Source organism: Apus apus, chromosome 9 (genome assembly GCF_020740795.1).
Source record: "Apus apus isolate bApuApu2 chromosome 9, bApuApu2.pri.cur, whole genome shotgun sequence".
Classification (NCBI taxonomy): domain Eukaryota; kingdom Metazoa; phylum Chordata; class Aves; order Apodiformes; family Apodidae; genus Apus; species Apus apus.
Window position 1 is genome coordinate 17410001 of NC_067290.1, and position 13624 is coordinate 17423624.

At 41.6% G+C, this 13624-nt stretch overlaps 1 protein-coding gene across 7 annotated transcripts in view; it reads right to left on the minus strand.

Annotated features, from left to right (window-relative positions):
- The window catches only part of FOXP1 (forkhead box P1), a 380894-nt gene that overhangs the window by 42046 nt on the left and 325224 nt on the right, over nucleotides 1-13624 (minus strand). For all 7 annotated transcript variants that reach the window (XM_051627372.1, XM_051627371.1, XM_051627369.1 and 4 more), the window contains one exon: nucleotides 4429-4533. In XM_051627372.1, coding sequence (XP_051483332.1) covers nucleotides 4429-4533 — 105 coding nt within the window. The remainder of the gene's footprint in view (nucleotides 1-4428; nucleotides 4534-13624) is intronic.

Consider the following 13624-nt stretch of genomic DNA (forward strand, 5'->3'; position numbering starts at 1 on the left):
TTACCATTTAGACATCGCAGTAATATGGTAGACAGTGTCAATAAAAGTATGAAACAAAGATGATCCTTGTCTCTTAAGTAATGCTTTCTGATTTCACACCGGAAATTATAATGTGGAACATAAACTAAGAGCACCTTAAGATATAAAATGCAATAATGCAAGACAATGTGCCTCGCTACATATAGGCCACGTGCAAAAATATTTCATCCCAGGTAACAGGCAGGCATTGGAGATATTTTCTGGAAGAGGGGGAATGCTCACTCCAAGAGTAAAAACCTTGATGTACGCGTGTAAAACCAAAGATTAGGTGAGTTAGTTCGAGCTGGCTTGCTTTTCATCGGCTCAGGAAAGGAGGGAAGCGGGGCTGGCTCACTCAGGGATGCTCCTTTTGGGATGCAGCCGCTCCCTACCAGCATCCCGGCAGCACTAGAGGGCACTGTGGGATCGGGGCCACCCCGGAGGTCCCCGGCTCCCCGGCCAGGGCAGGAAGGTTAAGCAGGAGGTTGTAAAAAGAACCGTCGAGCTTAGAACGGCAGCTGGCAATAGGCTGCGAGCTCGGAAAAGCAAAGGCATGTTTGTATCCCCGAGGGGCACCCCCGGGAGCGGGATGGGTGCCCTGCAGCCCCGCGGCAGCACCCAGTGCTGGGGAGCACAGCCGGGCCTGCCAGGAATTTGAAAATCTAACAAGGCATCTAGAGATCAGCCTTTGCTCTGCCCTTGCTACTTACTTGATTAAAAAAGATCTACGTTGTGCTAACTGCGATGATTTCACTGCCGAACATCCTGACATGCAAATGATAGCAATTAATGCCTTTGAAACAATTTATGATTTCCGGCCTACTTCAACATGTATTAGCATATACCTGGTTTCTTTAATATACACTTTGTTTTTCCAAAACCACAAACATAGTTGCTGGAATTTCATGTGGAAGTGCTTAAGGGGTTGAAAGTTAACACCTTTGTGAGCTGAGCAGTCTCACAGTTGCTGCTAAACAAAAGCCTCTTTGTAGAAGCTTTCTCGAAATGTTTTCTTAACATGTTCCAAGTAGTTTTAGGCAGGCAACTAAAGTAAACAAGATGTTACCATGATAAAAACACTTGTGAAAACATTACAGAGTGCACTTAGTAGTTTCTTTCACATAAACTCCCCTTCCTTTCATCAGAGTTAAATTCACATGAAGCTGATTACTAGCATCGCTGCAATACAGAATTGCAAGATCTCTCCAAAGGTCTGTGTCCCTCTTTTAAAGCATATATTGGATTTTAAAATGGTACAGCTACGATTAAGCACGTCTAAACAACAATCAAATTTAAAAAAAAGAGGGGAGGGGGGAATAAAACCCTACTTAGTTTTCTCCTTCATTTTTTGCCCTAGATGCCTGGATACCTTGTTAAATAAACCACCCTCCCTCCAGCAGGGGTTTCCTGAACAACTCGCTGCAGAAGGGCTATATATCTCTATCCGCCGTGGTCTTTAAACACATGCAAATGAAATCAAGGACACAGCCCAATTTTGCAGGAAACTCGCCCTGTGCTACTAATTGCTCCGCTCGTCGCCGCCCGCCAGCCGGGCCCTGGTTACCAACCCGGCCACGTCTGCACCCTCCAGCCCTCACCTTGCTCCCAGCTTGGCAGAAGGCCAGCAGGTCACCGCGGTGACACTGGACTTGTTTTTGTTTTTCGGCTCGGGGAGTGTTCTGGAGTATGCAGGGCACTACTGTTTCATTAGGCTTAGCAGCAGCCCCTGCTGCTACCGGTTAGCTCCAACTGATACCGCATCACATGATAACCAAGGGCTGATGGATTAAGAAAAAAAAAAAAAGCAACAAAAAACCAACAACCAAAAAAATCCAACAATGCTAAAACTGCAACTTATTTCAAAAAAGAAACAGGGAAATAAATGCGTACAATAGTCTGTGTATCTGCTGGTTCTGATAAGCATCCTCCTGTTGGCTGTGAGTGAAAGACAACTGGGATCGTTATTTGTACAGTATTTATCTTTGAAATCAAGGGCCCTGTGGTGTACCTCACCTTGGGAACAAATACTACAGAACGATCACAGAAGAGTGTCAAATCTCTGGTTTTGATTTACCAACAGTTACGATATTCCTTCCTCAGGAGGAAAAGAAATGAACCATGTTTTAGACCCGTCTATCCTTTTTTCTCCCTTAACTGAAGAATCATTTTCTTGGCATACCGGGCTTTCATGCCACATGCAACTTCTCTTTGCTTTTTCTAACGGAGCTTTTTACTGAGGTAAGAGAAATTAAGCAATGCTCAATTGATGCACTTGGTAAACAAGAGCTTTTCTCTGGAGGGGACTGTCAAAAGAGCTTCCTGGATTACACAAGTACCAGAAAGAAACTTCAACATCTACCTGTTATCTTTTAATTGGATAATGAATTATGGGAATATAATTTAAGGACAGATGCTCCACAGGAGACTTGGAAGGCTATCGTCTCTCTTTATGAAGCAATGCTCACTTTCTAGCAGTGTCAATACACTTGGGGACATTCATTTCTGCATTTGTTCCGGGTTAAATATCACTCTGAACAGTAAGACTTTGTCCGGACACTGCAGAAGTTGGATAATGAGAAAATTCACACAAGCTGATGGGTTCAAGAATGTCACACAAAATAATTCTGCTGAAAGGTTTCAATGGGGGAAAAAAAAAGTGAGTGAGAAGTGAGTGATAAAATGACCGAACTGTTGGAGCTGGGAGCTGCTTCAGGCCCAGCCTGGTCTGGCAATGGTTTTAAGGTTATTCCTGCTATTGACTACCCAAAATATCTCCTCCAGGTGAACTGGTGGACCTGGTCTACTACTGAAACATCTCCAAAATACTATATAAAAATCTCCCTTGCCTCTACCCATGCTGTGAGACTTCAGGGCTGTACTTTCTATGCATGGTCCTGTTCAGCAGTCCAATGCTCTGTAAGGAATACTAATGGAACCAACAGATCTAATCTGGAACAGGGGTCTAGCACAATAAACAAAGATGGCACAATCTCGCACTATTCCAATATCTAAGGCTACCACTGCACCTTTCTCCTGCATTAAGTGCAGTAAAAAGTAAAACTGTTTTAAAGGTCAAAATGTGTGGCACACGGATATGAATGAGCTGGCAAGTATGATGAGATGAGAGTTTATTTCACTTAGTGAACAACAGGATGAACTAGAAGAAATGAGGCCACCCTTCATGGAAATTTGTGACTAGCACCTTCTTATTTTGTAATCCTCTTGTAATGAGAACCTTCTCATTACTGTACCATTCCTTACTTGTAACCCTTTATACAAAAACCAGTGCTGCTCCTACCTAGCTCAGGAGGGTTTTGCCAGTGGAAGCAGAACTAGCTCATTCTGTTCTGAGAGCAAAAACCTATCTGGATCACCTAACATCATCCAATAAACACCCTCCAATTGCTGTCGCCCTTCCCTCCCTCCCATAAAAATCCAGGGAACTGCCCCAGAAAGAAGCGATACAGCTGAACGTTTTGGGACTAAATCTACTTATCCATCCTGAAAAATCCTGTGTATTTATGTGGACTAACTTCATGAGATCACCGCTGTAAACAGGAGCAGAATTTGTCCCTTTGAGCATTTAAATCATAAACATTGCTTGGGTAGTAGGTCGTGATCTTACAACCCAACAGCCACAGTACCTGAGAAAAGATCAGTGCCCAAACCTGGATACACCCAAAGCGTATGTCTACCTGCTGAGCCACCCAGACAGAAAACTCTTTTGTGATGGGAACACTTTTTGCTCCAGCTTGGAGGGGTGAAACTGATGGCTTAGCTGTGGAGCAGCCATGTGTAAGTTATTAGAGCTCAGCCAGTCCCTCCCAGCATTGGGATGCAGGCATTACCACAGGCTAGTCCATAATGCACTGTTTATGCAACGTGTAAAACTGTGTTCTTTGGCAGCAAGGAAAGGTCCGCAGCAAACTGCAGGGGCCCAATTAATATAATTATAGTTTATTTTTAGTAGTGTAGACTTTGTTCATTAGTTACTTATTTGACATAAATTAAATTTCACGTGATGTTCTGCAATTCTCTGTTCAATTACAGAATTAATTTAAGACTAAATTTCTAAATTAAAGAGAAATCAGGGTTAAATCAAGGTTGTTTTGTTTACATTATCAATACTGCAACTTAAAAATTATTTAAATAAATAATTTTTAAAAAGGGCTGCGGAACTGCAAACACTCTGTTTTACAGTAATACACTAAGAAAGGCCATACTTTCCCCATGGGACTAATTTACTATCCCCTGTTAAAACGTTCTTGAGCTGGATCCAAAAGCCACTGAAGTGAAAGGGAGCTCTCTGTTGACTTCAGTGGGCTTTGCATCAGGCACACAGTGTGTGACAGCACAAAATTTCAGGGCATGCTTTCTGTACAATGCAAGTGCCAAAAAAACATTCCTTACTTTAAAAACGACTGGAAGTCTTCACATACTGCTTCACAGCCCGGCCATTTGCATACGCCGTGTCCATAGAGTGGATGGTTGTGTGAGTGCTCCTCATGGGATAAACTGGGGGAGAGAAGGAGAAAGGAGAAAAAGTGGCATTACTGAAGGCAGTGAGACAATTAATCTTCACAAAGACTCTGGAGAAAAGCAAACAACAGATCCTGAAACACCCCTAACATCTCATGGTACCCACCTGACTCTGCCCATGGTTTTTCAAAACAGAGTTAAATACCACTTGCAGTGCAAAACATGTGTCACTCTTACTTAGCTATCCTCCTACATTTCATTCATTAATTAAAAGCTTTGTAAAGAATTTAAATTAACATGGACGGGGGAGAAATCATTTGACAGACCTGCTTAATATCCTGCTTGATATTTTGCTAAGAAATTCATGAACATTGCATATTTACAAGCCACCTCCATCAGGAAGAGAAGTCATCTCCACAGAGCAGTGCATTCTTACAACACAACACAGCCAAACTTGAGGCCATTCCTCATTGCTGCAGAAAGAGGAAAAGCACCAAGTTTGCAGTCTTGCCTTTCCCACCATGTTATTCATTTACTGGGCTGTTTTTTTTTCATTTTGGGGTCTTGTTTGTGGGCTTTTTTTGTAACTCTTATAGGCTGTTTCTTTGCAGTTCAGCTCCCTTATGGCCCAGTAAAGGAGATTCAAGATGTATTTTCAAATGCAAAATTAATAACAAAAAAAGAGGAACCATTTCAACAAAGGATTCCTCCATACAAAGGGTTAGTAGGGGCTATTAACCTTGCTAAGATTTGGTAATGTCACAGAGCATTCCAACTCCTGAAACCAGGGTTAAAGGGAAAAAAAACAACCACCACATGGGCACGAAGGGGTTAATCCTTCAGCGGGATTCCAATCAATACGTAATGATTTGGCTGCACTGATCCAAGTCATGAGACGCTTTGATCCAGGCCATGTGGTGCTCAGGGAAATGTATCTGTTGCACTAACTGATGAACCATATTCTAAATTATCTTTTTTTATTCAACTTCTTCACGGAAACTTCTTTAGAAGAGGAATTATTTTTGCAACAATTTCCATAACCTTAGATGACTTGAAAAATTAAATGTCAAAATAATATTGAAAACTCTATTTTATGCTCACACACATCTCTATTTTTCATAGCAAATCTTTTTGCTACAGAATGCCTGTGCTTTATTATGAACTTCAAACATACACAAAGGATATGAACACATACCAGCATCTAGGTGTGTCTTTTATGATTTATTTTATCCTGGATTACAGGTAACGTTATGGATAAACACCCACTTCTTGCCATTTTACTTTGCTACACATGTGGAAATGCTGTTTATTCTTATTCTGTAATATTATCTGCCTACATACTACAACAAAATTGTACCATTGCTGTATTTCAGATGCACTGCACAGCAAGATCACTGTAGAACATAACCCTGAGATGTTCTCTCAAACGCAAAGAAGTTGCAAAACAAACTCTTGCCCAGATTCTGCCACTTTTGACTTTAGGCCAAGTGAGAATCTGAAGATAACTGAAGGTGTTTTTTAAAATTATTTTAAATTTTTTTAGAAATTCAGAAGGAACAGATCTGACTAGAAAAGGTATTACAAGTTGTGCATGAATGTCATTAATTCTTTCATTACAATCTTACTTTTAGCTGTTTACAAATAACCCTTCAAGCATAAATATACGTATGTGCAAGGTAATTTCCTAAATAAAACAACTGTAGGTAAAGAGATTTACAAAGGCCTTTTCTATAAATGACTATTACATTGTTTTAAATCAATCAGGTTTTTTTATATGTGCAAGTAGAGAGAAGCTCTACCAGGTAAATTTTGAAAAGAACAAAGGGACTGATGCATTCCTAGCAAGGAAATTAGAAGAATGCTACATGTCACGTTTCCTCAGCTAGGCAAGAGGGAGGATGGCTGAAGGAACAGAGTCCACCATGGCCAGACAGGCATATGGTCAAATACCTTCCACACACACCAGAAAACAGTAATTAAAAAAAAAAAAGGGTTTTATCATCTGCTTCAATACCTGAATACAGCAAAGGATGAGAAACGAGGCTTTCATGTTAATACTCCAATAAAGTCCATGAAGACTACACATGAGAGCTGCAATTTCAGTTCGTTTGGCAGAACCCCCCCAAAAATTCAGCATATTCATGTACACAGGGAGCACTACCCACATCCCAGAATGCCTGCGGAAACTCTGTGTGACTCCAAGCAAGGAGTCAGTTCCCTGTGGGGCTTAAGCACTGTAAATCTCATTATAATATCAACAGGAGTCACATGGCTTAAACCCCCAGCAGGGTTTTTAAAAGTTTCTCTGTGAGAGTCTGAAGGCCATGGCCAAGTCAACGGAAAGAGTCCTACCGAGATTTGTATTTATTTTTTAAATCCAAGTGCAAATCTCTTGTCTTTCCAGGGAACTTGCACAAGACCAGACAAACTATGTAGGACATGATACCCTGGTATTGTGTCCAAAGAAAATGACGGGATGACCAAGAGAGAATCAAACTGTAAACGATGCTCAGGATGTCAGTCTAGTGCTGTCAATAACCAGAACGACTGGGGCTGACTGTAAACAGGGAACTTTAAAGGTAATTTTCTAACACGATGCTAAGCGTAACATACTTGACACCTACATATAGCTTCCACTGCCATTCCATAAAGCAGAACAACTACTTCAACTTAGCAAAAATAGACACTTCAAGAAGAAAAAAACCCTCAGTATTGGAAGAGAAATGCAAGCAGCCTCCATAGGCAGCATGCCTTGCCAAAGGCAGCTACTCCCATCCTGCCTAGAGGGGTTTCAGCAGTGCCTTTCCATGACCTTTATGTGTCAGTATCAGATTACTGCTATTTTATCCATCCCACTTTTGAAGATGTTATAGATTGCCACTTGTTCCCTGATAGAGCCTTAAGAAGCACCTCAAAACAAAACAAAGAGTGGGTTTATACAGAAGCGGATGTAACGCACAAAGGCTACAGCCAGTGGAAATGAAAGGAGAACTCTGTTTAACTGATCTAAGTGCTCACTTTGTTTGAGCAAATAAGAGATGGAAAATGAAGATTTTAATCCAATACATAAACAAACAGGTTTGCGGGCACCAGGCAAAGCTATAATCTTAAATTGTTTCAGTGATATTTTGTCTGCATGCAAGCACTATCTGTAATCTGGATGGCCCTTGGTCTTGCTGCTAGAGACAGACTTTTAGAAGATAAAAGCATTGGAAAGCAGAAGCAAGTTTTGGGTCTGTTTGATTTCTAATGACACATTAGAGTAGGTGTTTGTTTCTGTCACCCTCTCCTTCCCGGGAACGCATATTCGTGGTTGGGTACTGGTGATGCAACACTACTTAGTGGAAGTGATTTTATAACAAGATATGATCTTCAGAGAAGTGAAGAAATAAATGATGTAAAAATAAAAACCATGTGTCGTTGTTTTTTTTTTTCTCTTCATAAAGTATTTGCATACCAGGTACTTAGTACAATAGAATTATTTCCAAATAATGCAATAGTGCAATATTATTACATTGAAGTACAGCAAATAACCCTCTGGCACGTAAAATGTCTTGTGAAAGTCAGCTTACTCATGGCATACAGCAGGGGAACAAAATCCACATGGGAAGCTGAAACCTGCCTAAGTGTCCACTTAATTCTCTGCTGCTTCCAGCCCAGTTTCCAGTAAGGAGGGGAGAAGGGCCAGGCACTTCCACAGCTCCTCTGTGCTTGCTGTGGAGAGGAGTTTTTACCTCTGCCTTCTTCAGCCTGTGATGTTTTGTAACCCCTAGGATCTCCAGAGCAAAATCACCAACTACTCTGCCAGGGGTGGCTGTCAAAGCTGGTACTGGCATGGCCCCAGCCACCTGAACCATTTCAGCCACTTCACTCTTGGAATACATCTGCTGTGCTACATCATCATTCTGGACACTAAACCATGGGAAATGGAGAAACCATGGACAGCTAAGCTCCTGTGAAGAATAACAATGCCAGTATATCCAAAAGAGAGTCAGGAGCACATCAAGTACCAGGGCAAGTCATGACCAAAGCTACCTATGTTGTATGGTTTAACTCAGCCCACACTTAAATGTGTGAAACTGCGAACCACTCCTGTACCCACTGGCAAAAAAGCCATGGGTGGATATAAGAACCAGCTAAGCAGAAGCCTCAGGAATAGTATTTCTGCTACACTGTGGACCATATTTTAAATATTCATGATGCTGACATATTTCATATTCCGTACTCTCTCTCTCTTCCACATCTGCTTGGGCCAACAATCTTTGCCAAAACACGGGGGGGGAAGTCAGGGATGTAGGGAAGCATCCTTGATTTTCTATTAGTTATGAAGCATCTGCTCACGTTCTAACGGTGCAGAGAACATGCCTGAGCCACCTGCACACCGGAAAAATCAATACCATATCTCCCACGTTCCTCCTGGATGGGGTTTGAGCAGAGCACCCGCAGAAACTGCAGAATTGCCTTTTTCCTTTAATTTTTATTTTATTTCTCAGAGGCAACGGGAAGCGAGTTCATCTTTGTCAGCTGCCATGGAACCAGTGTCAGTGTCTTGTGCAGGCAGGAGCACAGGGCTCAGCCTCACCATGTTCCCCCTCAGTCTGCTGTGGATGGCACAGTTGCTGAGGCAAAATGCCACAATTTTGGTCCTGTACAGGAGGAGCAGAGACACAAGTGGGAACCAATACAGGTTTCCCATAATCGTGACTACCTGGTGAGCTCTAAAGCTCATTGAAAGGCACCAACAGAATAAAGTTGTTTAAAATGTCACAACTCTCTGAGTCAGAAACACTTGCTGTATTTAATTTAAAATCAAAACGGAAGCAGTAATGATTAAATCCTTGTACCAACTGTACTCGAATGCAAGTTTCTGCCTTCGGCACCATCAATTGAATAAAGATGTGTTTTGCAGTGAAGTTGCACTGGTGCAAAACTCTGAATTCTTACTAAGGAGGCTTAGCAGCCCTTTCCTCTCTAAACTGTGAATTTAAAAATAACCTCAATGATTTAAAAAAAAAAAACAACACAAAAACAACACAAAAATGAAGTATTAAGCCACATACTGAATGCGGCTACTTCTAGATATTCATGCTTTCATCCCTGCCTCAGTAACTGCCCAGAAAGCAGGTATTTGAACTGAACAGAGAATTGCCCGAGCAGGGTAAATTCCTCTCACTGCTGGAGAAAGCTTAGCAGAGGGCTGTGGGACTTTAGGAAAGGTGGTATTTGTTATGTGTGGCCAGTGGCAGCTCTTCCTAGAGTTGGCTTGCATATTTTTGGATGCTTTTTAAAGCTGTGTTTCTCCCCTTCCTCATTACTTTAGTCCACATCCAGGCCTAGGACCAGAAGAAGCTCATGTTTTACATTCAGCCCTATTGAAAGTAACAGGAATAATCTATTACATTTTAAATTACTACACCAATTTAAGACAAATCAGGTTAAAACTGCAGCCTACAGGCTGAAATCCTGTCTTCTAATCAGTGTGCTCTAACTTGTATAGTCATGCAGAAAAAAAAAAATAACAACAAACAAAACAGAGCCATCACATGGCTGTTGTAACTCAAGGCCAGCAATGCATCCCAAATCACTGCCCCTCTCATGCCTCTCGTGGTGCTACTCTCTAAATGCCTCTTGCAGGGAAAGTGCTGGAGCTTTTCTAGCAAGACTAACATAAAATCTGGCTAACAGTCTCCTTCTCCTCTACCCCCATCCCCAATGCAAAGAGTATAACCAGACTGGATAATTATACGCATCATCTTCTGGTTTTGATCTAAGAACTGATGGTTTGGATTATTAATCAACATTCTGACCCTCCAGCACTCTAGAAGTACTGAACACTTCTTCCAGTGACAAGCCCACTTCCAGCCCAACTGCAGAAATGCCACAGGGCCCAGACAGCCACTGCCCTACATCCTTCCTTGGTAGAACTGAACATATTTCTAGACCACATAAAAGAAATGCCCACTACAAAAAAAACCCAGTATTGAATCCATCACTTATCTTGGGTGAAGTTCCATCCCTGCACTTGAATTAACGAGTTTCTCTGCTATTTAAAACTTCTATTTTTTATTTCAACCTTGTGCCTCAGTACTGTAGTGAAAAGTACATCAAATATACCCAGACACACACAATTTGAAATGCTGGATTTTAAATTCCAGCACTGCTAACTAATGAGAACAATTTTTTCCCTCTTCTTCTTTGTAGCATCACTTCACGTACTTACATACCATAATCACATCCTCCTAGAGTCTCTATTTTTCCAGGGTGCAGATCTTTAATTCCCTTTAATCTGTCTTCATAGCATATTCCCTCCATCCCCTTTATGATCCTAGCTGCTCTCCTCTGTATCTGCTCCAGCTCCTCTTTATCCTTTCTGCAAGAGAGTGGCCAATTGTACATCACACTCAATGTGGTTTAACTGGTTCTGCATAAAGTAGAACAGGAAAAAAGAAGGGCTCGGATGCAACACGCATGTTTATGCCTCCCATGACTGCATTTACCTTTTTAACTGAGACATGGCACAGAGTGTCCCACCTTAATTTCCCAACCCAGATTATGCCTCAGCCATTTCCCACACAAACGATGCTGAGCAGCTGACATGTCATGTCAAACCAGCAGTTTGGAATTTTTACTTCCTAGCTGGCCTACCTTGTACTTATCCCTGCTAAATTTCATTTTATTCCTCTCTGAACAGCCTCCTAATTCATTCAGATGAAAATGGATTGAGTCAGCATTGTAGTTTAATTAGGAAAAAAATGTGATCCTACCACTTTCCTGGGTTTGGGTGTTGGTTTTTGGGGTGTTTTGTTTTTTTCAACGGCCTTCCAGCACAGCAGTCCCATCCCTCTTACACACCCAATTTGTGTGGCAAAGGGAGGTGGCACTGGCAAGGCTTTGGCCTTGATTCAGCAACGCTTTTAAGAACACACACAAATTTAAAAGCACAGGATTAGACCTTGGACTTCACTGAGACTGAGGTGTAAAATTACAAACGTACATACATACTTTGTAAAAAGATCCTGTTTGCCAACCTTATTTTACTGTAATTTATATTCTGTTGTTACATTGAAATTTATAGTAAAAGAAAACAGTGAGAAACAAGATCTATTCTTGTTTAACAAAATTGTATTCTGTTACATTTAGAGTTGAGTTAAGTCTTTCACCCTTATATAAACCGGCGATACGTCAACAAATATGATTAACAGGGATTATTCACGTCAGTATTTTTCACCCCGTCCCACAGGCACAACAAAACCCGCACAGAAGGTGACTGTCACATCACATCCAGCCTGGCAGCTCGCTGGGTGAGCCCTCACCCACCACACACCCCCGTGGCAGCTAGGAAAGTGCCCTTTGGGAAAGTGTTTGTAAAAAAGTAATTAAGATAAATAGTGGCTCCAAGGGAGAAACGCAGTTAAAGTGCTGAATTCTCCCTGCCACATGCTTTCCCTCCGAAGGATGCTATTTTAAAAAGCTCTAAAATTGAGAGGACACAAGCTGACTTCCCCAGGGAAGTGTGCTGAATCATACAGGTAGTGTAAATATCATATGCTGCTGCAGGTGCCAGGCGTCTATCTGTTTGTGTTTACTAAAAGGCATAACAAATAGTCACACTAAAACAGAACATTTGGCATTGGAATGATAGATACCAGAGCAGCCATAAATCATGTTCGCTTGTTTATACTTGAACCGCTGTGCGATGACAACACTTCAGTCCCTCTTTTTCAGAGAGCCCCTTTGCTGTGATTTGCCCCTTTTAAGGGGTACGGAGGGGCTCAGCATCCTTCCCCAGGGCAGCACTCCAGGAAAACCATTTAATACTAGGGGCAGGGAAGGGAAAAAAAAAGAAAGAGAAAAAGAAGGAAAAAGTAGTAAAAAAGAGCCTTGCGTGACATAGATGGCCAGCTAAAATCGTTTACAGCTTTGCAACTTCTGAGTTAATTCACAGTATAAACAAGGAGGAAAATGTTTCTTCCGAGCAAGACTTCCTGTAAACTGTTGGTCGGAGCGGCGCTGGGCGCGGGGCTGGTGCACCTGCTGATTAACCATGAGCTCCAAGAATAAACAAAAACTGAAGCCAACAAGATTGTTCTGGAATTTGCTCAGAGCTAATTTTTCTTCCCCCCTGTTATAAATTGGATTCCACAATAAAACAAGCAGCAGAACATAGGTTGCCGAGAGTTAAAATCTACTTTTTACACTACATTGACCACAGCACCCACAGGCACAGCTACAATGTCTTTCTATGAATGGGACAGATTGCCATATGGATGCAGACACCGAACAAGCTGTACAACTCTTGGCGACAAGTGCCTGGGGGACTGTCCTATATTAGCACCACCTGTGCTGTGGAAATTGTTCTCTGTGTATGAAATGGTATTTAAGGGCCCATCATGATGTTATTTTTGAGTACATACAAAAAGGAAAATTACAGTTAAAAGGATTTGCTGGCTAGCAGATCTGTTGCTCCATTGCCGAGATCGTTTCCCAGAGGAATAGTTATCTGCTTTATTCACACAGCCCAAAATGACAAGTTGCATCCCATATCGGCAGTTTCCCTGCCTGGCCTTATACCATCGTTTTAATGAGAAGAATACACTTTATTATATATATATATGTGTGTCTTTCCTGATGGCACAGCAGAAATTCCAGCCCTCCCACCTTAAAAACACCAGCTATATGGAAAACCAGCCCATGGCATTACACAAATGCTGCTCCAGCAGCAGGAGAAGAAATATAAATTTTCCTTGGGCTCCTTCCCCCACCTTTCCATGTGCAGCAGGTAGAGCCACAAATCCCCATTACCAAATTTCAATGTTTCAATTTCAAATTTCTCCCTACCCTGAAAATACAACCCTGTCTGACTAACAAAACCAGAGCTCCAGATGAGCACAAGATGTTGAGGGAGGGAGAGAAGGGAAAAGGGGTCTGAGCAGTACCTAGCTGCTCTACAAAGTGAGATTTCCCTGCCTCCAAACTGCATGAAAAAAAGGATGCCAAGAAAAAGAGAAGTAAAATAAATTGAATTAAAGAAAAACAGTTGTAAAGTGAACATTACAACCTGGGAAAAATGATGTCATTTTATTGAGAAACTGATTTTTTTCCATTAAACCATAGTGAAACGGATAAA